Here is a 23,019-nt window from a genome sequence, read left to right as displayed (position 1 = left end):
GGGAGCTCCGTTCCCCCTCCCGCCACCTCCCCCGCTCCCGTTCCCGTTCCCATTCCCGGTGCCGGGGGGAGCGGCGGGGGAGGGCGCGGGGAGGGGGTTGTAGCGGCGTCACCATGGCGACAGTGACGTCACGCCACCCTGGATCTCATTGGAGGAAACCCCGTGGCCCCAGCCGCAGCCCACGGGCCCGGCCGCGCTCGCGCCCTGCCCGCGCTCGCCCCCGCGGCGGCGCGCTCCGCTCCCATTGGCCGGCGGGGTGCGCGGGGCGGGGCCGGGCGCCCAGGCCGGGCCGCGATTGGCCGCGTGGGCGCGGGCCGCGCAGCGGGTCGGTGCGCGCGCCAACGCCCTTCAGCGCTGGCTCGGCCGAGACGAGAGCGGTTCTTTCTCTCCGCCACAGCCCCGAGCGCGGCACCGACCGGGCGCGGCCCGGCCCCACAGCCCGGCCGACACAGGTGAGCGCGGCGCCGCAGTCGCCGGCGGGATGGGCCCCGCTCCGCCGCCTCCTCCCGCCCGTGTCCTCCATTTTGTGATCTCGGCGTGGAGCGCTCGGCGGCCCCGGGGAGCGGGAGGCGCAGCCAGCGCCGCCATTTCGCACCCGCCGCCTCTTCCTCTTCCCGCCCCGCTGCCGCGGGGGCTCTGCCGGCCGCCCCCGCTCCCCCCACCGGCCCTTGAGACGTGGCTGCTGGGGCCGCAGCCGTACCCGCTGCCGCCCACCGGGAGTTGCCGTGCTCCCCGCCGGCTGCGCGGGGCGCCCACCGGGCCGGGGTCGCCGCTGCGGCCGCTGGGGTAGGCGGGAGGCCCGGGCCCGCCGCGCCCCGCCGGGGTGAGGCGAAGCGTCCCGGGCCCCCGCCCCAGCCTCGCTCGCCCCGAGGGAGGCGGGTCCCGAGGTGGTTTAACCCCTGCCGTGCTCTCCCGGGGACGAGCACGTCTCGCTGCTTTTATTATGTATGTTTTTCCCGCCAGTGCCGGCGTTCTTGTCTGCCCGGCTCCGGCGCTCGCCCGCGGCGCTGGTGGCACACGGGGGCAGGGATTTGGGCGGTGGGCCCCGGGCTGGGTGGTGACGAGGGGTCCTTCCTCGAGTCCCTGTTAGGCAGCATCTTAATGTGCTCACGTGAGGCCGGGAGGGAAAGCGGGGTGAGGAGTTTCTGATGGAAAACTAGCTATTTCTAGTGGCTGGTCGGCAGGCTGCCGTCCCTTGGCTGGCACCGAGCGTGCCTTCCCCGGCTGGGTTTCTAGGTCGTGGTTTCCCGAGGGGTGGACGCTTGGGACCAGTGCCGCTCCCCGTAGCCCTGCGTGGAAGGACTGGATGCTGCAGCCCATGTCTCCCGGAGAAGCACCTGTAGATGGGGACGGGGAGGCAAGGCTCGAAGTGATCCTCGGTTTTTTTGTTTGCGAGGGGTGCCGCAGGATCTTGTTCGGTGGTATTTCTTCCCGGCATGATGGTTACTGTCTTCTTCTGCCAGGTTTTGAGGCGCGTTGTCGTGTTGGTAGTGTGACATCCCCAGCTTCTCCTGCTCCTGCTACCACATTGCTCTTGTCCCATTGCCAGCCACCATGGATAAGACCGAGTTGATCCAGAAAGCCAAGCTGGCTGAGCAAGCCGAGCGCTACGACGACATGGCCACCTGCATGAAGGCGGTAACGGAGCAGGGCGCCGAGCTGTCCAACGAGGAGCGCAACCTGCTCTCCGTGGCCTACAAGAACGTGGTGGGGGGTCGGCGCTCGGCCTGGAGGGTCATCTCCAGCATCGAGCAGAAGACAGACACCAGCGACAAGAAGATGCAGCTTATCAAGGACTATCGGGAGAAGGTGGAGTCCGAGCTCAGGTCCATCTGCACCACGGTGCTGGTAAGTGGGGACTTTATTTTTTTTATTCTTTGTTGTTTATTTTTTTTATTCTGTGTTGTTTAAGAGAAAGAAATGCAGTATTTATGGGTGCTGCTGTACTTGGGGAAGGACTTGGGGCTTGGCTGGGGCATATCATGCAAATTGTTATGCTGGGGTGAGGGAAGTCAGTGCAGTAACTTCCACAACCATATGTGGGTCACCATGATGAGGATGGTCATCTGCACTATGCTATGGGCCCTATATATGTAGAGGTATTTGAGATACTCAATTTTGAGTGTCTGTGAGGTACATCTATGAATGGAGCGATCCATATGCAGTATTTCAGCGGCTGGTTGCAGAGGTAACAAAGAACTTAGCCTTGTGCCTGTCTGTGCTGTGGTTAGTAAGCTTGTCAATTTGTAAGATAAGCTGAAATGACAGTGTGAAAACCCCTTTATTCACATCAGAGCTTATAAATTGCAGAAAGCATTTAAACTGTGTGTGCATTTCGTTTACTTCTTATGAGGAAAAGTACTCTCAAGGGGTCCTTAAGAGACATTTTGAGGCATTTTTAACATAAAGTATGGTTTTATAAAGTGAGACACCTGTATTGAAGATGGGAAAGAGAGACATGTAGAAATTGGCTTCGTTAGATTCAAGCTGATTTCTCAGGGGTATCTTTAAGATGTATTTGCAGTAATTTTGGAATAATGTAAAACTAATGTGTAAGGACATGCTTGAGCTGTCAAGCTAGTATCAAAGCCCAGAAATATATTTCTGTGCAAGCAGAATTCTAGATGCTCTTGATAGGAAAACTGTACTGCACTGTAGTGGGAGCTCAAGAGACGTGTGTCATCAGTGTGGAGGCTGCTGGACCCTGTTCTACATGACCTGGGAGTTATGGCTGCAGGAAGCTGCATGTGTGTGATGCAATAGTAATTGTGTGGCAGATAATCTTCAATGGTTTATTTGCTCCTCTTAGTTACTTTTTTTTTGGTGTCTAGTATTGCTAATGTAAGAATAGGAAGAAGGAAGTCTATAAGGAAATAAACAACTTTGAGGTAAATTTGTCCTAGATTGATTTAGGAGACATGAATTGAAAGGTGACTGGTTTGGAAGTAACTGAATTTGCTTCTTGATTAAGTGTTCTGGCTCATGTACAAGTGAATACTTCTTTGGATTATGCTGAAAATACCTGTATGCTTCCTTGTATGCTGCCACCTAGGTTTGTTCTTTCTTTTTTCCTAAATCAGTCAAACTGAGTTACCTTTTCTTGAAAATAATTTTGAAATTTATTAGCTTTATGAATCAGTTGATTCCTTAACATATTTAAGAATCCACGCTTTCCAAAGCTGTTTCTGCAGTTACAGGTGTAGTTAAATTGTAAAACTTTTGCCTTTGTGAAAATCATGTGACTTGTGTAGGGTTCCTGTTTCCTGTGACAAGAGTTTCACTAGTACGTGTGTGATGAATTGGCAGCATTTGTGTGGTTGTCACCCTTCTTGCTCTCCTCTACTCAGTGCTCCACTTGAGAACTAACTTCTTGGTACCTCCACATAAACCTCACTTCTCAGACTTCTTAATCTCCCTTTGTCCTTCTAGTTCCTAGTTGCTAAGAGAAGGTGATGCATAAAATCTCCTACTGGTTGCTGTGCTGTCTTGACGAGGGGCTCGTGCTTCCATAGGGAGAGGCCGTGAACCACTTCACACAGTGTCTATACCAAAATTATTCTACCCACATCCAGTGGTGGCCAGCAGGTATCCTGGTAGCCATGCTAACGCAAACCTCTGATGTAGGGAAAGCGAACTCTTCCTGTGCTAGATGAATTTTTCACTGTGTTCTAGTCTTTCTCTGTTCTCAGCAATGGCCTGGTTGGCAGCTCTCCCCTTCCAGCATGGAAGGCTGCAGGAAGTAGTGAAGACTGAAACCTACAGCTGAGCACGCTTTTCCTGTCCTGTCCTGTCCTGCTGCAGAGGTGTGCCTTCTTTGGTAGGAGATGTCAGCTATCTACTGCAAGCCTTCCCTTTTTTACTCTTTCTTTGAGGGCCATGTGCAGTTACGTTCTGTTCTGGTTCCCTCCCTTTCCTCTTGCATCTACCACTCCTATGATCCATGAGTCAGCATCCGAGAGGTTGGAACTCATGAACAGGATGGGTTTCCTATAACTGAGACAAAAACTGGTTTTGGCTCCTCCTTCTTTGAATGATAATGTCTTCTGTACTAATACTGTGGTAAGTGCTTGTAGCTTTTTCAGATCTCTTAAGTTGAATCTGAGATGCTTTTTTAATTCTAGGAAGGTGGCTAAACTGAAACAACTGCTGGCAAGTAGTATGGAAAGGTTGCTTGTCATCTGGAGTATTTAGATTTAGAAAGGGTGGGTGTGTTGGGTGGAGTTGTGACTGCTGTTAGTCATACTACTAACAGTTTTTTCAAAAGGCTTTTTTTTATTACTGGTATAGCATGTTTCTAGATCTTCATTTAGAAATACTTGTGCTAGCATTAAAAATACTGCTATTTTTTTTTACTAAAAAGGCAGCAATGGTGAAACTGTAGTTAGTTTTTTCCTGTAGAAAATGCCTCAAGCCAGTTAGGTAAGGCATTGTTTTAGGACATGTTTTGATAAAGAACTTAAATTTATCAACACTAGAATACAAACACTCAAAATTGTGTTGAGATATCTATATATAGATAGATATATAAAAATAAAACTTTTACTAATTATTTAACTGTTATTCTGTAACTGCCTATCTTGGAAGTAGGAGTAGGTGTTATCGAATGCTTTTTAACTGTTAATTTCATGACTGGTCTTTCAGGTGAGAGTAGCTCTTTAATGGGGAAATGGTATGACTGACAAACAACTTGCACAAGTATTTTATTTGAAAGGTACATGAAGAGGTTTTATTTAAGTCCCTGTATTGATTGACTAATTATTTGGTAATATAGAGAATATTGAATCATCCCTTATGACTCATAGTTAAAACTGTTCTTGAAACTGTCTTGTCGAGTAAAGAAACAGGTTGGCAACTTCATTTTTTCAGGGTAAAGTTGAACTATATTGTTTCATATACTCTCTGAGCACAAAGTTCATGTTTCTACCCTCTTGAGTGATTTCAAGACAGATACTAGATAAAGTAGAAGGGGTGGATCTGGCAGCAACTTTCACATAATTAGTGAAATCACATGGGAAACTTTGAAGATGGAAGGTACAATATAAGACCTACTTTATTGTATGCACTCTGCGGTCTAGTGACATTAGGTTTTAAAAAAGGGTAACTTTTGAACCTTTCTGGGGAAGCAAATTAAGCTGGTGTATTTTCTGAGAGCCTCAGTCACTTTGCATGGAGATCATTCGCGTTGCATTCAAGCTTCTTTGTTCTTTAGAGAGAAGTAGTGTAAGGAAGGGAGGGCACCAGCCCTTACCTGGAGATGCTCTTCACTTGCAGATTGAGGGGTTTTCCACCTGTATTTGGTAGTGCTCTGCATGTGTTCAGTATCGAAGTCCTGATGTGTTGGATCTCTTCATAGAGCAACAGAGTTGAGATTTGATAACTGCTTGGCCTTAGTTTAAAACTTGATGAAGATGCAACAGCTAAAATCATGAGGGCTTGGACACAGCAGTATCTCGATGGTTACTTGCTTCTGTTGTCTCTGGCTGAAACTTCAGTGTTTAAGATTCTTTTAAATTTTTGTGTAGAGAAGTTATGTTTTTGTGTAGAAAAGTTACCTAGTTTTTCATTGTTTCCAGACATCTGTTTTACAGTGACCTCTGTACACATTTAGACATTGCACTGTATCAGGGCCATGTTGGCCAGTTTCTTTAGAAGTGAGCAAGGGCATTGTGAACTTTTACAAGTGAAGGAACAGAAACATTACTTGTGCTATTGATTCTTTTCAGCACCCTGTGGGAGTGCCTGCAGTGAAATAGTCTTGAGCTATAAGGTGTATATTATCTCAGTTTTTACTGTCTTAAGGCTGAGAGATTGCTTGTAAATGATTTTCTGTGAGATTGCAGTGTTAATTGTTGAAAGCGTGTATTAGTGTGTTGCTCTTGCCAGTTCTGCTTTCCTTCCTACCTCCCTCCCTCCCCCCCCAAGGTTGCAATGTTGTTCCTACTACTGCTTTGCATAATTAAGAAAAAATAAAAGCTAATAAGAATGAGTAAAAAAAAAAAACTATGTCCTCTTCTGATTATTATCAATTTTGTAGATCTAAATTTAATCACAAAAACCAAAAATCTCTATGCTAAAAAGTAATGGTCAAAGCAGGTTTTTTTCAACAGCACAAGTTCATGGCTTCATTTGAAAATGAAGTTGGTATATTCTTGCAGCAGCAAATAGGTTCCTCATGTCAGCTAAAATATCTGATGTCTGATAATGAATAAGCTTTGACTGTTTCCTTTTTCCCTGATGTGTCCTTTGGCTTATGGAAAAGTGAGATCTTTATTTTTATATTACACATGCAGAAATTTGACAGATTTGGTAGGTGTCACATTGGTGCCGCTATATGAACAATTTACCAGAGTTTCATGTCTTGGGAATCCTTTGTCTCTGCCTCCCTATTTTCAGTGAACAGACAGACTTTGTACAGAAATGTATGGTGTTGTAGAGGTGAAACTGAGTAAAAGGATATTACATACAGTCTTTTCTTACAGGGAACTGTGTAGGATGCAGTTTTATTTTGAAGGTCAGGCATGCTAATCACTTAATACTACTTTTGGACTTAGTTGTCCCACTCGTGGTTGGGACAGTGTTTTAGGTGTTGTTTTAACTTATGAAAGATAAAAAAGTGACTGCTTTGGACTCATCCTTTTTGAGTGACTGATTAAAAGGACTGGCCACTACGTGAAAGTCAGACCTTAGGTTGGGAACATTACTTCTTGGCAAATCTAGAATTGTGGAGTAAATGTAAAGGGAATGTTTGATTGGGAATAAATCATCTTTTTGATCTGTGGAGAGGGAGTTGATTTTCCTTTGTGCTCTCAGCACAGCTTCTAGCAACCATCAACACATTTGTGATAAGAATTGTGGAACTTTAATGAGTGAATCTTTTCTAGCTTAATATGCTTAAAACTGAAATTCATGATCTGAACTTGGCTTATTCATACTTGTACCTTGTCTTACTTTGTCCTTCAGTAGAATCTGCTGCGGAGTACTTACTTTTGTGTGAGGAAAACGGAATCCTAAGAAAGGACTGATGCTTACAGAAACAAAGCCTAGAATGCACTGAGGTTCTTGAACAAACTCAAAATTGTTAAGAGTTCAGCTAAAAATAGTTCAAGGAATTCTGATGGTAGCTGAGGCCTCCATCCCATGCAGTCATTGCTTACTGCCCCTCCCCCTGCAGCTGTATACTATCCAGAATTATTAAATTTCTTGGAGGACATTTGCTGGTTTAGTGGCCTTGAGAAACTAGGATGTGCTCACTAGGTGAACAACAAGACCACAAATTCTGTTTTTCTGCTAATGCAGTGAACCTCTTAACAGATTCTGTGAATCACTCATGCTTACCTGCTAGACAGTTGTCTCACAGGCATTGCTGCTACCTTAGATGCTAATCTGGTAGGTGCCTTTTTGAAGTAAAACATAGAAGGCTGTATATCAGAGAGAACTTGATGAGGAAAGAACACACTCGAGCTTGAATGTTATTAGCAATTGATTTCTTTATGGTGGAACAAACTGGGATTGTTTAGCATGTTATTAAAGCAGCAGATTGTACCAGTTTCTGTACAGACACAGCAGCTTGATGTTCTGTTTTCAGTAATGGGGATGCCTGATTTTCAGAGGCAGGTAGTGAGGAAAATGGCAGGGGGAAGGCTGGTAAAAGTGCATAGATGTACTTTGTAAGAATGGTAGGTGAAGGTGTATGCTTAATTAATCAGTTTTTTTATATTTGGTTTTATGCTCCTGGTCTTTGAGAATGATGGTCTATTGCCCCTAGATGTTATGTGTTGTGTTGAAGTGCTTTTGTACTTTTCAATAAACTTGAACCTAATTTTGTCACAGAACAGGTAAGGTAAGTAAGACTGTTCTTGAGCACTGCATTTGTGGCACTTAATCAGAATAGCTCCACTAAGTTCATTGGACAAGTGTTTACAAGTTTCTCCTTATTGTTTCTGCTTCCCAGGAAGCTGGAACCAACATCAGAGTACTTCAGCCGAGCACACTGCTGATTTGTGAGCTTGTCATTTGCTAATTCATCCTGTATATCTGAATATGTACCAGTGTCCAGTTTGTGTGAGCTGGGCACTTACAGGAAGCAGTAAAAATAATTTAAGTGCAGAGTTTCACGTCCTGTGGTCTGTGCACCCACTAGAACATCAGATGTAAAGACCTAGGAACTGGAAGTCCTGAATTAAGCACAATTTTGCTCATGCCTTTCTTAAAATTTGTTAAAGGGATCAAGGGTATGATTTACTGGTTTCTAACGTTGATAAAGGTTTATTACTTGTTCTGTTACTCTTTATTCTGTCCTTTAATGTGTATGATCCATTTACTGAAGTAGTTGGATATAGGAGTCCTGTTAGGCTCTGAAAACAGAAAAATTTCCATTTGCTCTGGTAATAAGTTTTCTAAATACACCATGTGCACTCCTACCTGACTGACAGACACATATTTCCTGGATAAGACTTCTTCAGGAAGTTTTGTTCTTCTTGAATACATTTTGCAAAATTCTCATAAGCAGAAATTGTTTTTAATAAAAGTAGTAGCAGGGCCTTAGCAAAAAGTCAAGGCCCACTTGCTGTGAGAAATTGTTGTAACCAGGTTATCTTAAATGTTGGCTTCTAGTTTTTCTTAGCTGAAGGTTAGACTTCATTGTTGTAGGTTGTCTCGTTTGGGGAATAATGAAATACTGGTACACTCCTAATAGACTGAATGAAATAACATATTGCTGGGTTTCCTTTGAGGTGAAGTGGGACAATGCAAAAGGCTCTTCCAGCTGCCCTGAGTGATGGGAAGAAAGTGCATCTCTTGATTATCATTTTGAATTTCAGTGATCCCAAGCCTCTGATTAAGGGCTCCCAGAGAGCAGAGCTGAAGCAAGTAAAAAATTTAGGGTCTTCAGAGTTTGTTTGTTATATGAAAGAATAGTTTTAAAAATCAGTACTTTGCATAAGGGCAGCATACCTTAAGCCCACGTAACTCCTGCGTGCTGTTGTTCATTTTGAGTATTGTTAGTCTAGATATACCTCAGTCATTTAATCATCTATACCTTTGGACTTCTGTAGCTGCAAAGCATAGAAGTATTTTTAAATGAGAATTTAGACTTTGCTGTCTGTCATATTATGGAAGATCACAAATGGAGGATGGTGGAAGAAGCTTTTAGGTGGTCAGGATTCTGAAGGGAAAATTTTCATGTCTATAATACCTATAAGAAGAAAAGAACACTTGAAGTATTTTGAGGAATTAGAAATATGAGAAATGCAATCATAAGAGAATGTTAGAATCAATTTGAGATAAATCTGTCAGATACCAAGAAAGTTTTCCTGTAGGCTTTTGGCTGTGTTGTATGGCCATTGCTTAATGAAAACTGGAAAACTTTAGGCTCTTCCTTAGAAACTTGAATAATTGTTTGACTTTCACTGGATTGTTCATTTTATCTGAAAATCTATAGAAAGAAGAACTTGCATTTCCACACATTTCTAGTTCCTGGCTTACATAGTTCTCTGGGGACCACAGAACTTTCTAACTTCTTGTTTTAAGAGAAATGTAAGCAGTGAATATAAATTCTGGATTAAATTAATCTCAGACCCAGGTGGGAATAGCATGGGCAGACATGCTACAGCTCAGGCTTCCAGTGCCTTTGTTAAGTGGGATTCCAGATACTTCATTCAGGGCCAGTCCTGAGTATTGACTGCCAGTTTTTAAAACTGTGTAGACAAAGACACAAAACCAAATGGAAAAGACGAATTAGGTCACCCTCTCCGGTTCCATGTCAGGTGCGTTTGTCTCTGCTTTCAGCAGTGCTTTGTTGGGTCAGCTTAAGGCCGTGCCATTGCTGGGAAGGTGCACACATATTTTCCTCAATACATAAACTGACACACTATTAGTCTTAAGAGGTCTGTATGAAAATTACTTAATGTTCTCCCAAAAGGAGTTGATGCACAGAGCTTGAATCCTGTAGGATGAAGAACTTAGTTCCGCTGAAATTACACTGTTGAAAGTAAAGTGATCTTACTGTTGCAGCAGGGGACTCTCCCTTTCCTGTCAAGAAAACAACTGCTGAATGTTAAAACACACCTAGGCTGCAGTGAGTCATACTGTGGACTTTGGAATGACTGATTATACTTGAAACAGTCAAGAAATCTTAAATACCAATTTGCTAGACGATTAAAACAGGCAGTCATTTGTGAGTAGAAGCTTTATTGAAAGGTCTGAGCCCACACGGATCATCTGTGCTGTCAGACACTTCAGAACATTTGATATGTTTAAATTCACGTTTAAGTTATATTGGGGGAATATGTTGGTCTGAGGTGCCTCACCAACTTTCATCTTTGCTTTTTGACTGCAATTAGGGTGGAAACCCATTTCTCTGTATGCTGCTTGTAGATGTTTTTTCTCATACTGGGTCTGGATGGACCCTCAGAAATACTTGAGACTGAATGATGTTTCCAGGTATTTTGTGTCTGCAGCCGTGGCTGAATTTGTGGAGCGTCACACACTTCACATAGTGTGCCTGTGGGATGCAAGCTGCTCATTTAGATGAGACTCTGATATTGAATCCATGTTAAGGGTGGTGAGTTAACTTGCTAAAAGAAGTGTTGACATGCACTCTGTGTATGTGCATTATTTTTAAGGAACCTTGTCTCAAAATAGGTTTATTTCGAAATAGTTTCTTCTCTTGCATGTGACTTTTTGGTTCTGTGGGGTTTGGCCAATAAGTATGTGGTACAATGTTAAGTAGCCAGTTACTTGCTGTCACCCAGGTAACATCTGTTCTCCTGGTGACCTTCAGTGCTCCTTAAAAAACAAAGCAAAAAACCCAACAAAATAACAACAACTCCCCCCCCCCCAAAAAAATTAAGGAAAAAAAAAACCCAAGCACTTCAGAGCTCAAAATAGGGAACATTCTGTGTTGGTTCAGGAAGGGCAGGAACATCTAGGAAACAACCATAAAACTCAGTCTAGTTCCTGTGGGACCTGTGATAATCAGTACCCTGTGGAATGGCAGCACCTTCTCTGGTGGCATGTCTGAGAAAACTTGGACAGCAAAGAGCTGCTGAGCAGAAAATCAACCTGGTTTTTTTTTCCATACAATTGAACTTTTTCCATTATGTAGTGAGGAGGAATATAATTTTTTTTAATGTTATATGCATTGATATTTATTAGTTTGTTCTTCTGTTAAAAAAAAAAAAAAAGCTTAATACTATTGGATTATGTTTTCTATAGATGCTTTCTGTCTCATGTAAATTCAAGTCCAGTGAAAGATACTGTATAAAGTTACTAAAACCTGCAAATACCAAATACTTCCCACAAACCGTTAGGATGTTTGCTTTTAAAAATAGCCTTTAACATTGTATTCCCAAAGGATAAAGGTGGTGTTGAAATAAGGTGTTTTAAACAACTTGAAGTAAGATATGTGGGCCTTAGGCTCAAGGATATTGCTGAAAACAGTCTCACTTGAAAATCAAATTTTATATAACATAGACTTTATTTAAAAACTTCTTTGCCAGCCATTTTGGACATTGACACGCTCGTCTTTGCTAAATACAATGCAGCATCTTAACCAGTTTATACTTACGGGGGCAAACTTTTGGAGAGCACTCCTGCTTCTGATGGTTGCTTTTACATTTACTTTTTTCCTTCTGGTGTAGCAAAAGTAAATGATAAACCGTACTGGGTGAGAAATGCAAATGACAAGGTACATCAGTCTTTTAATAGCATAACATTAAATAATTTGGTGCTGGTGATGTGACCCAAACATGTGGTAGGTGTTGACATCTGAGTGATGGTGACGTTGTAAATATTTTGTTTTACTTCAGTTTACTACAGTGAGAACTTCTGTCAGTACCTAGGCACATGGTACCTTTAGCTTGCTTTGAAAATTGGCCTCAAACTACTTGGCATGAGTAGGTATCTCTGGAGCTGACCTGGTTCTTGTTCATCCTCTGGAACTGAACAGTTAAATGTGAAGAATAATCCAGTAGCTAGTGGTATTGGAATATATGAGGAGACTTCTACTCGTGTGTTTGCTTTTCTTACTGAAGTCCCAGTTCTAAATGGCCCAAGTGCTATAGGCAGTGAAAAGGTCAGTTTGGTATTCAAGATAGTTTTTTTCCAAACTCATCTTTGCTGTTGAGTTTTTTTTGTAGCAGGATATGTGGGAAGAGACGACAGTACACATCAGATAGCAGTGGTATTTTTCTGCCACTTGAACCTACCCTATGGTTGTACAGAAAGTAGTGTACACTGTGGTTGAACTTAATGTCTCAATCAGTCTTGCCTTTTAAAATATACTTAGATGGGGAGAGGGTGATGAGACTTTCTGTTTTGATGTCAGCTTTTTAAAGAAGGTGTTGCCCTGAAAACAGCAGAAAGCATATGTGGAGTGGGACTAGAACATGAATGCAGGGGAGGTGTGTGCAGTGGATTGTAAGGAGAGGCTGGCTGGGTGCACACACCACAAATAATTATGAAGGAGCTGCTTTGTCTGTGTCAGACACTTCAAGTAACAATATGGCTGACATACTCCTTCAGGGCTTCCTTTTCATAAAGGTGAAATAGTGGGGAAGTGATGAGAGCAGATATATTGACTTAGTATTTCTGGCTCGGGTTAATGGCAGTGGTCAGTTAACACCCCGTGTTCAACTGTAGGTGAAGTTATCATGAAAATTTCAAGATTGTTTGAGGTCTGCTTCATTGCTTTGGCTGCCTGTGTTCATTTTACTTAATATCAGCTGATGTTTAAAATAAGGATTCCTGGCTGATTGCTGTCTGATAGAAAGGTAAAAAAGCCCAAGTGAGGGAAGATAAGGGAACAGATGTAGGAAATCTTGAGTTTTCCTGGCTGCTAATGACTCACAATATTGTAAAGTAAATCATTTGGCTTATTGTGCTGTCTGCTCTCACTGCCCCGCCAACATTTTGTCTGTTAGAGGAAGGTGCCTTCCAAGAAATGATGAAGATATCCTGAGATGAATGTCTCACAAAATATACCAAATACGTTATTGATTTGAAAGATAAAGCCTGACCTGATAAATAATTAGCTTCACTCAAAGTCTGTTTGGATTCTCTTCTAACCTGTGTGATTCATAACTGAGATCTTGTTCCATCTAAAGCTATTAAAACACCAAAACCGGATATGTGAAGTCCAGAATGAGGATGTTCCATCCACCCTGGCTGATAGAGGCACAGGTCTCCTTCTTATCATGTGTTGTGTAAGGATTAGGAGGCCCTCAAGATGAACTGGGAGTGGGAACTGCTGGGCAGCTCAGCTCCTCTGTGTAAGGAGTACCTAGGAAATAACCACCTCTGCTGTCTGAAAAACTACAGTTCACTCTCAGCATCCACTTTTTTTGTGTAAGTTTCTGAGAAATCTGCACAGAACCACTGGTTTTCAGACCTGCCTAGTGAAGTCAGCACTTTCAGGGTGCACTGACACACAAGCTGCAGTGATGCTTGTTTGTGGTAGGGCTGGGACCATGGCAAAATCCTTCTGTGTTCCTGGAAGAAGCATGTGGCCTACCCCGTCTGGGACAAAAGAAAAGTGGGCATTAATGCTCTAATTTTCAGGTTCAGCTTAAATTGGACACGGTAAAACTTTCCTGTAAATGTTCTTCAGTGTACACCAGATTCCAAGGGTTTAGTATTTTTAAGTCATAACCAAGTCAGATCAGTTATGCACAGTACTGTAGTGCTAGAGTTACCTCTAAAGACAGAATTTTGCAGTAAGATCAGTAATATTTTTGTGTGCTAAGTTTACAATAAATTTTTTTTTTTGGAAGTCATGAAAGAAAAATGCCTATTTGTTCCCTTGTTAATGTAGTTGTAATATCTTTAAAAATTTCATTTTGACATGTAAAAGATGAATCAAGGATACGGTTTTCCCAAATACCTGGTTTAGAATGCTGCACAGTATCTTTCCTGCTTGTCTGGTCAGAGCTCCTTACACTGTGGCATAGTTTTTCATAGCTAGTCTGAGCACATGGATAAATCATGTCTCTGCTGCTTAACACAGTCCCAGCTGTAGCATGGCCTTCAGAGGTTCAAACAATAGGCATTTAAGGAGCCTTTCTAAACATAGTTGTATTTTGTGTCACGTTTCATCATTCTGGGCAGTTTCCTGTGAAATCAAACTTTGATGTTAGACTTCAGGTTACTGGGTTGTTGTCTCTGAGACTTTGAAAGTGGTTTGTGTAGTGTTGTGCTTTTGTGGCTGACATGGACATTATCATAGGAGAAAGGCATCAGGAAAACACTGAGCCAAAATGTGAAGTTCTTTTCATTACAAAAACCTGTAGGATGGGAATAATTCATTCTAATATGGAATGACTCATGCACAGTAACAGTGTTAGTATGGGGTTGTATTACCCATCTGCCTACTACCTCTTAACTCTTGTTTTGAAACATACCTAAGGTTTTGGCTGCATTTTCCATAACACCAGTGAGCTTTACTATTTCTATATGCTTGCTCAAGCCCTTGCATACTTACTTGACTGTGTTAAACTGTTACACAAATTCCTCCCTTAGTCCTTTGCCAAACTAGCCAGTGTCTAGGCTTTGTCAGTGTTTTTATAGCCTTACAGAAACTCCTAAAAATGTCTGTCTGATTTGGTAGGTGCCAAGGGTATCCTCTTATCCTCCTGCTATTTTCTTTAGGGTGGTATCAAGGGTAGTTGTAACTCTGTACTGTTCCTTAATGCCTCCGTGGGGATCTCTGGGGGAGCTTATCGGGGTGCTCTGTGCAATGTTACATCCATGGCACACACACAGTGTGGATGCAGAAATGCTTTTTTCACCCGGCTGAAAGTTCCATGTTACAAGTGTCAGTTCAAAATAGACACCAACACCTCGAGTGGACTTGGAATGAGTAACTGCTTTCAGCTGGACTGTTCTGCTCCCAGTGATTATTAAAGGAAGTAGTAGTGGTTTGGTAGTGTGCATAGGGAGTAGGCTTGTGACTGAAATTAGCTTGTTTTGATTATAGTGCTGTAGTAGCCAATTAAAGTGCTAAGGATTTTTGTGCTGAAAGCTTACAGTTCCTTAAATGTTTCCTTTGTAACTGCCTCAAGAATTTGGATACATGTTCCTGTAGCAAAAATGATAATTAACTAGCCAGGTGTAAGCTATGGAAACTTTCTGATCCTTTTATGACCTGTTTACTTTCCAAGTAAGTGAATGTAGATCGTTATCACTTAAATTCTAGTATGATGCTGCTCTGAGTATTGCAGGGTTTCCTTGAGTCTATTGGAACTTGCATCTTTTGTCAACTCTGGAGAATGTGGGTGGTTGTGGTAATGAGTTGTGTTTAGGGACAGGGTCAGCCAGAAGCTGCTCTCCTTGTTAGTTCACAGAACTACCCTGTTTGCTGGGGAAAAATCCTGTACCTCATCTCTCCTTTGCCTTCACCCTTGCCTTGGAAGGACTAGGAGTTCTTACCTTGCAGCTTTGGAGAGAGACTTACCTTCTCTTGCTGGAGGCTTGTAAACCTTTTCTTGCCCTTCTGGTGATCGGGTAGGAGAGCTGTGGGCAAGGGAAGTGATGTTAGCATAGCTCAAGGTGTGCTGGAGAGCACTGTATAGGAATTCCCATTCCAGGCAGCAGCAGAGCAGATATGAGGGATGCCTCCCAACTATGCTGGAGGAGGTGTTACTTTACAGCCTGGCAGAGAACTGGTGCAGTTTGAAGGTGACTGTCGACTGGATGGGTTCGAATCCTTGACTCTCTGTGGAAGGTGGACTGGAGATTCCTTATCATACACAAGTCTAATAAATGCAGTTTATGCAAAAAATAGTCCTTTTTTTTTCCTGTGAAGTGGAAATAAAGTCTTATTTATAAGTATCTTTGAAACTTTCTATATAGTGTTTCGTTTTTCCAGTAAAAGCTTACCATTTGAAGTGTTTTTGAAATGAGAAGTGCATATCCTGAAACTAAACTTGGTTCTAAAACTGTACTCCAGGTAAACCTTTTCTTGTTACGTTTTTTTGCAGTCTGATCAGATGGTTGATTGTTCACCTTAATGTGGTCTCTAGCTTTGTGCTTTTACACAGTTTGTTGAAATTAGTGTGCCCCTGTCTAAAATGCTTTTAAAACTCCTTTTTGCCTTGTAGCAGTCAATGGAGTCCATTCAGACTTCCTGGAGAGGAGACTGAACTTAGTTGCAATGGTGTTTGTGATATGTCAATGTCTATTTTGTTGTTGTTTCAGGAGCTGTTGGACAAATATTTAATAGCTAATGCAACCAATCCAGAGAGCAAGGTATTCTACCTGAAGATGAAGGGAGACTACTTCCGATACCTTGCTGAAGTTGCCTGTGGTGATGACAGGAAACGTAAGTACCTTGTGGTCTCAGGTTTTTCACAGCATAGGAACTCTGGTCTGTGGGCAAAGGAACAGTAGATGTACAGACTCTGGATTCACTGAGTTAGCTGTGTTTCAGCTGGAAATCTCCAGTGTTCATTCACACAGAGTGTGACACTGAATAGACCTTAAGCATAGTGTGCCCAGGGAGTTTTAGCTGGTGTTCTGTCATCTACCCGAAATTTCGAGTAGTTGTTCCATAATTCTTATTTAAAGCTTCTGGAAAACAATGTAGGTGAAGGTGTGCTAACATATTTAATGTTGTTTGTTTGTAATTCTTTGCTTTATAAAGAGGCAACAAAATCACTAGGTCGGTACACTGGCCAGAAAGCATAAGCTGCACTCTTAAATGACTGATTTTCATGGAGATGATACTGTCCCTGTAATTTTAGTTTGTGCTTTTGGATCTGGCAGAAAAGGCCTGGAAATTGCCACTTGATACTGGGCATCCTGAGAAAGTGGAACATTCCTAGGCATTAGAACATGGGTGGTTGTAAGTACATCAGGAGCCTTTTCTGGGGTAGAATTTAATTCTCTATTCGGAGGATGTATTGAATTAATTACTAGAACTGTCTTGCAAGGTGCCCAGATACTGTTGTGATGTTAAAAACTCGTGGTATGGCATAAGCCAGTGATGCGTTTCTACATAACAAACTAAAATTAGTCCTGGAGTAATGCTGTGACACAAAGGAGAGGGATTGTTGGAGCAGGTGGAGCGCTGCAGGGACTGTCCTTTGGGTTGGGTCTCACAGCTTGGCCAGTTGAAACTGATTCCATTGCAAAGCACTTGAACAAAGGCTTCATTGGTCTCCTTGTATTGTAGGAGCTTTTAAGTTGAGAGATGAAAACACACAAAATGGAGTAGCATAGAAAACCTGTCTTTGGCTTTCACAAAGTTCATCTGATTTATATTTTGTATCTCAAGGAACAGTTAAAAATCTGGGCTTGTCTGAGCAGAGAAATACCAGCTTTTCTTGGCTAAAGTGACTGCATTTAAATGACATGCACACTGATATGGGTGCTTACAGTGGGAGAGAGTGATTGATATAACCTTACTAGCAGATAGTGGTGGTGTTCAGCTGGGAAGTTACAGCTTGTGTATCACCATGCAGACGTTTTGTGCTTGACTTCTTGCAAACTTTAAGGAGTTTCACTTTAAGCTTTTCTGATGTTCTGCCTCTAAGCATCTGTTTATTTTCTCAGCTTCAAATATATTTCATGTACTTACAAGGTAATTTATTTCCTGGATTTGCTAGGGGTTTTTTTGCCTTTTTTCACCTGTTCTCAACAGAGTACTAGTCCATTAGCACTCATTACAGTGTAAATACAGGAAACCCCAAATCTGTTTTGACTCTTTTGAATACTTATTAGATTTTACTTACCAAACTCTTTTACCAGCATTTTCTAGAGCAGCTGCAGTTTTAGCTCCTCCAGAGATCTCTATTTTGAGCTCTGGCAATGGCTTTCTTTTCCTGCAGTCTCCTTCCTTTCTGCACAATGTTTAGGGTGGCTGTTGGCCCTTTGGTTGTCTATGGAAGTGAATCTGGAATAGGCTATAGGTAGCATTCCTGCAGTACTCTCTGGCCTGGTAACCTCTTTTCTCTGTGGTATTTATCGCAGTTATTTTGGGCACAGCCTCGGGTTTTTTATCTTGACCTCTACACCCAGTTTTTGGAGGCAGACTTTCATTTTTTCAGGAACATGCCATACATGCCTTCCAGACTTCCTCAAGAAGTCATGCTTCACACACAGTAGCCTTCTTTACTCTGCACACCCAACTCACATGAGCATGTCCATCATGTGCAAGGAATGAAGTAGGAGTTCTGTAGGAAAAGTAATGCACAAATACTTTTTTTCCCACCTGAAGTATCAAAGGCCACTGAGGTAATACAGTAATCTTGATTATTTGTATTTACCAGGTTCTGTGTGTTTATCTGTCTCTTGAATACCTTTGCTCTGTAGTAGCTTAATTTGCTCCTTGTGGTTCAGCAGCTGTACTTAAAATGGGTGTAAAATCATTACCTGGAATAAAGTGCAGTGTTTTGCTAAGAGCAGTTCAGTCCCCTACTAATGGAGTACTTTACATGGTCACACCTTGGAAAAAGAAATTAAACAAAAACAACCCCCCAAAACACTTAAAATTTGTCATTCTTTTACAGAAACAATAGAAAACTCACAGGGAGCTTATCAGGAGGCATTTGATATCAGCAAGAAGGAGATGCAGCCAACACATCCAATTCGCTTGGGTCTAGCTCTTAACTTCTCTGTATTTTATTATGAGATTCTCAACAATCCCGAGCTTGCCTGCACACTGGCGAAGACAGTAAGTTACTTTTTTTTCTTTTTTATCAGTAGAAGAGAGTTTATGCTTAAAACATTATGAATTATTATTTCCTAGAGTTTATGCAGGAAATTACGTATTTATGTTTCTGGTTTCCAAGCTCATAATTAGTGGGATTAAAGGAGTTCAAGCAGGCTGTATTTAGAGTGTGACTTAAATTTTCAGCAACATGGCAAGCTTTTATTATGCCTTTATTATGGTTTTGTTTCAAATAGAGCAATTCAGGTCATTAACTTCTAATGTTCCCTTTTTTTTTAAGCTACCTTGCTGATAGGTTTAGCTTCTACTTGCTTAATGATAGTTAATAGAAAGGCTAAAGATGGTTTAATTATTCCAGGCATTTGATGAGGCTATTGCAGAACTTGATACACTGAACGAAGACTCATACAAAGACAGTACTCTCATCATGCAGTTGCTTAGAGACAACCTAACAGTAAGTTGCCTTTTTATGTGCTATCTGGTTCTGTATCCGTGTGTTTGATTAGTTAGACTGAATTTGTGATTAACAAAGCCTTTCTTTCACTCTAATGCAAAGCATAGCACTGACTCAGGCTGTTTACCTACAATACCTTTTCATAACTTAGTTTTAATGTTGCCGTAAACCTACATGTTGTTCATGCTGTGTAATCTGGAATAACAGCTTGAGTAGCTCACATTCTTCCTGGTTTGATGGCCTTCTCAGTGGAAGGGAGAAGGGGCATTCAGCTAACCTAATGTACAAGATGAGGCAAGGAGTTAAACCACAATAATCCATGATCTGTCGGATTCATCCTCAGACTTTTTTGATGACTACCTCAAAACAAAAAGTTTTTCCTGTTGTACATCCAGTACATCCAGTGTAGCTTGCTTGATTCATTGTCCTGATTTTCTTTTAAAAGAACTGAAATTTCAATGTATTAAGAATAAAATCAGTTGATGTTTGAGTATGTTATTGTAATAATTAACTATTTAAGAAAAGTGCCTAATGGAACTACTAGGTTCTATTAAAATAGGAAACAAAGACAATTTTTCAAGGAATATCCTCTCTGGATATTCACGGTATTTAAAATTATAGCAACATTTGTTATTTTGTAGTACTCCTTCAGTAGAAATGTCTGTTGTTAGCAGTATGAAGTGCTTAGCTTCGATAACCAAAATGGCAGTTTACACTTCCAGGATTCAGACTGGTGTGTTTGAAATGGAAGTTACCTGTGAAGCTGCTGTTCAGGCTTGTAGAATGCCCTGGGATCGATGGCACAGCTTGCTGTTAAACACAAAAGCTAGAGCTGTTTAGAACAGTTTGCTCTGCCCCTCTACCTGAGGGCCTAGCTGGTTGGGCCTAGCTGGTTGGGCCTAGCTGGTTGGGCCTAGCTGGTTGGGCCTAGCTGGTTGGGCCTAGCTGGTTGGGCCTAGCTGGTTGGGCCTAGCTGGTTGGGCCTAGCTGGTTGGGCCTAGCTGGTTGGGCCTAGCTGGTTGGGCCTAGCTGGTTGGGCCTAGCTGGTTGGGCCTAGCTGGTTGGGCCTAGCTGGTTGGGCCTAGCTGGTTGGGCCTAGCTGGTTGGGCCTAGCTGGTTGGGCCTAGCTGGTTGGGCCTAGCTGGTTGGGCCTAGCTGGTTGGGCCTAGCTGGTTGGGCCTAGCTGGTTGGGCCTAGCTGGTTGGGCCTAGCTGGTTGGGCCTAGCTGGTTGGGCCTAGCTGGTTGGGCCTAGCTGGTTGGGCCTAGCTGGTTGGGCCTAGCTGGTTGGGCCTAGCTGGTTGGGCCTAGCTGGTTGGGCCTAGCTGGTTGGGCCTAGCTGGTTGGGCCTAGCTGGTTGGGCCTAGCTGGTTGGGCCCTGTGCACAGGGACCCTTCCCGGTTACCTCTCTCCCAGCAAGTACCGGAAGCCAGGGCTGTGCAGTGCCAGTGCACTGGTACTTTGTAGAGATCCTTAAGTCTAATTCATTACCATTTCCATACAGTTGTCACTTTTTGGAATTCCAGCTGTGCTTCTGAAAGCTGATATCGTTTTTCTCTTCTTTCTAGTTATGGACATCAGACAGTGCAGGAGAAGAATGTGATGCTGCAGAAGGTGCAGAAAACTAAACTGCACGTGGGGCATCATTCTCCCTTTCCTTCTCAAGAAACCTTTTTACACGTCTCCATTCCTTATAGCTCCACTTGGATTTCCTATAGCAAAGAAAACCCATCCATGTGTATGGAAATCAATTTATAGTCCTTTCACACTGCAGCTTTGGGAAAACTCCATTCCTTGATTTGTGTTTGTCCTGGCCTTCCTGGTGTGCGGTTACTGCTGTAGAAAAGTATTAATAGCTTCATTTCATATAAACATAAGTAACTTCCAAACACTTATGTAGCGGACTAAAGTGTACCTGGTATTTAAAAACAAATCTGAACCAGTTCCTGCCAGTTGACTGTGTTTTGTATTACAGTAAGATATGAAAATGTAGTTAATTGCAACTAAAGAGTGTTCCACATAGCATTTAATTCTCCACATTCCCTTCTTATTCTGCAGGGTTTCCTTTCCATAATTGACTTTCACATGCTACTGTGTATTCATTTCAGTAGGAATATGGAAGTACTGGGCCAGATCAAGTTGAGCATTTAAAGTTTGGAAAATCATAAATTGAGTTGCTTCCCGTATCATGTAATACAGAAACTTGTGTGTTCGAAAACAGGGGCTTCTCTTAATCTTCAGTTGCTGCTGTTTAAGTTGATATCCCTTCCCAATAAAAGTTCACTTACACTCCTGCCTTTGTAGTTCTGGTATTCACTTTACTATGTATTAGAAGCAGCATGTTACTGCTGGAGTACAGGCAGTGCTTTTTGGCAGACTGAAGTGCATGTCATTTCTTAATACACTGGAATGGGAAAACCAATTGAAGTTCACATGTCCAAGTATAAAATTTAGTACTTTTCCATGCAGGTTTGTGCACATGTGAGAAGGTGTCAAGTTTGTCCAGTGATTGTTAGAGTTTGGACCACTATTGTGTGTTGCTAATCATTGATTGTAGTCCCAAAAAAGCCTTGTGAAAATGTTATTGCCCTCTGTAACAGCAAAGTAACATGAAATAAAATTACATTTTATAAACCACCTACTGTTGACTTGTAACAATTCCATGTAATAACTTAAGGGCTAAACTTAAATGTAAGTATATCTTGTGCTGGAAATGTCTCTCTCAAATTTATTGCATACTTTTAAAAAGTCAGCTCTTAATTGACTCATATTATGAAAATATCCTAGATAACTTCTCATAGTTAACCTGACATGTGGACTTCTTAGTAACTAAATCTACTAGAGGAAATTGCTTTACCTTAATAATGACTTAAGAAAAGAGAGCCAATTTCGTGATATTCTTTCATGGCTTGCAAATATCCTCATCTAAATTACAAATTTTTTTTTGGTAATCTATTGAAATTCTCTCTCCTCTGTGTTCTCCTGTTGTGTTTTTTCACTGATGGACACCATTATAGTATTCCAGCTACATGTCTAGTAATGCAGAGGAATTTGTTTGGCTCTAGAATGTTAGTTTGTGTGCTGCCACATGATAATATGCTTTCTGTTGTTTTTAGGCTGCTTTTAGTGTTACTGTGTTCCCCCATTTTTGGAGATTTTTGTAATAATATGTTGCTCTGCTTTTTCTTTTTTTTTTTTTTTTTTCCTTTTCTCCCCTAGGTCACTTAAGAGTTTTTTTCCTAAACCTCTACCTCTTAGTTTCCCATTTTGATGGGTTTTTGAAAATATTTAACTCCTATTAGTGTCCTGGCTACACAGGATATGACATTATGAAAAAGGATATATTACTACTCCTTGCAGGCTTTTGATGGTACATTTTCCACCTTCCATGTTTTTGTTCATTCTTTGAGTGTGCACAATGAGTGTTTCTACAATAAAACTGTTCAGATTCTGTGCTTCAATTGACATGCATTACTTTAAAAAAAATTGTATCAATTCCATTTTCTTCATGCAGTCATTTTGAATTGCTGTCAAAGTATTGTGTGGCAGGACTCTACATAAACTCATATGCTTCTTAATCAGTGTTTTGGTTTCGTAATTTCTTACCCTCCCCTCTGCATTTCTTATTGATCCTTTATTTGTTTCATAGAGGTTTTTAGCTCCTAAATGCTGCCATTCTCTAGTAAAGCTGTTTGGGTACTGACATGTAGCAGCTTTTTCTGCCCATTTAAGAGTTTGCTTTCTTTGCTGTCTCTGGCTGCTGTCTTAGCTTGCACTACATTGTCAGCTAACACTGTTCTCTTGTTTCCTTTCTTTTGCACCTTATCAAGGGAGTTGTCAATTTTCCTTACAGGAACAGGATCTGGGCCTTGTTATCTAGATTATAGCTTAATTTATTAAATG

General features: G+C 41.9%; 1 protein-coding gene across 1 annotated transcript; it reads left to right on the top strand.

Moving 5' to 3' along the window:
• The first annotated feature begins 293 nt into the window (after positions 1 to 293).
• YWHAQ (tyrosine 3-monooxygenase/tryptophan 5-monooxygenase activation protein theta) lies at positions 294 to 22,577 on the top strand. Its single transcript, XM_032684614.1, has 6 exons — positions 294 to 452; positions 1,464 to 1,848; positions 16,192 to 16,315; positions 18,504 to 18,667; positions 19,023 to 19,118; positions 20,685 to 22,577. The coding sequence occupies exons 2-6, from the start codon at positions 1,555 to 1,557 to the stop codon at positions 20,742 to 20,744; spliced, it is 738 nt and encodes a 245-aa protein (XP_032540505.1). The 5' UTR covers positions 294 to 452; positions 1,464 to 1,554; the 3' UTR covers positions 20,745 to 22,577.
• Positions 22,578 to 23,019: the final 442 nt, after the last annotated feature.

The sequence above is a fragment of the Chiroxiphia lanceolata genome, chromosome 3, assembly GCF_009829145.1.
Source record: "Chiroxiphia lanceolata isolate bChiLan1 chromosome 3, bChiLan1.pri, whole genome shotgun sequence".
Classification (NCBI taxonomy): Eukaryota; Metazoa; Chordata; class Aves; order Passeriformes; family Pipridae; genus Chiroxiphia; species Chiroxiphia lanceolata.
The sequence above is the reverse complement of the archived record's forward strand: the minus strand, read 5'-3'. Positions and strand labels throughout refer to the sequence as shown.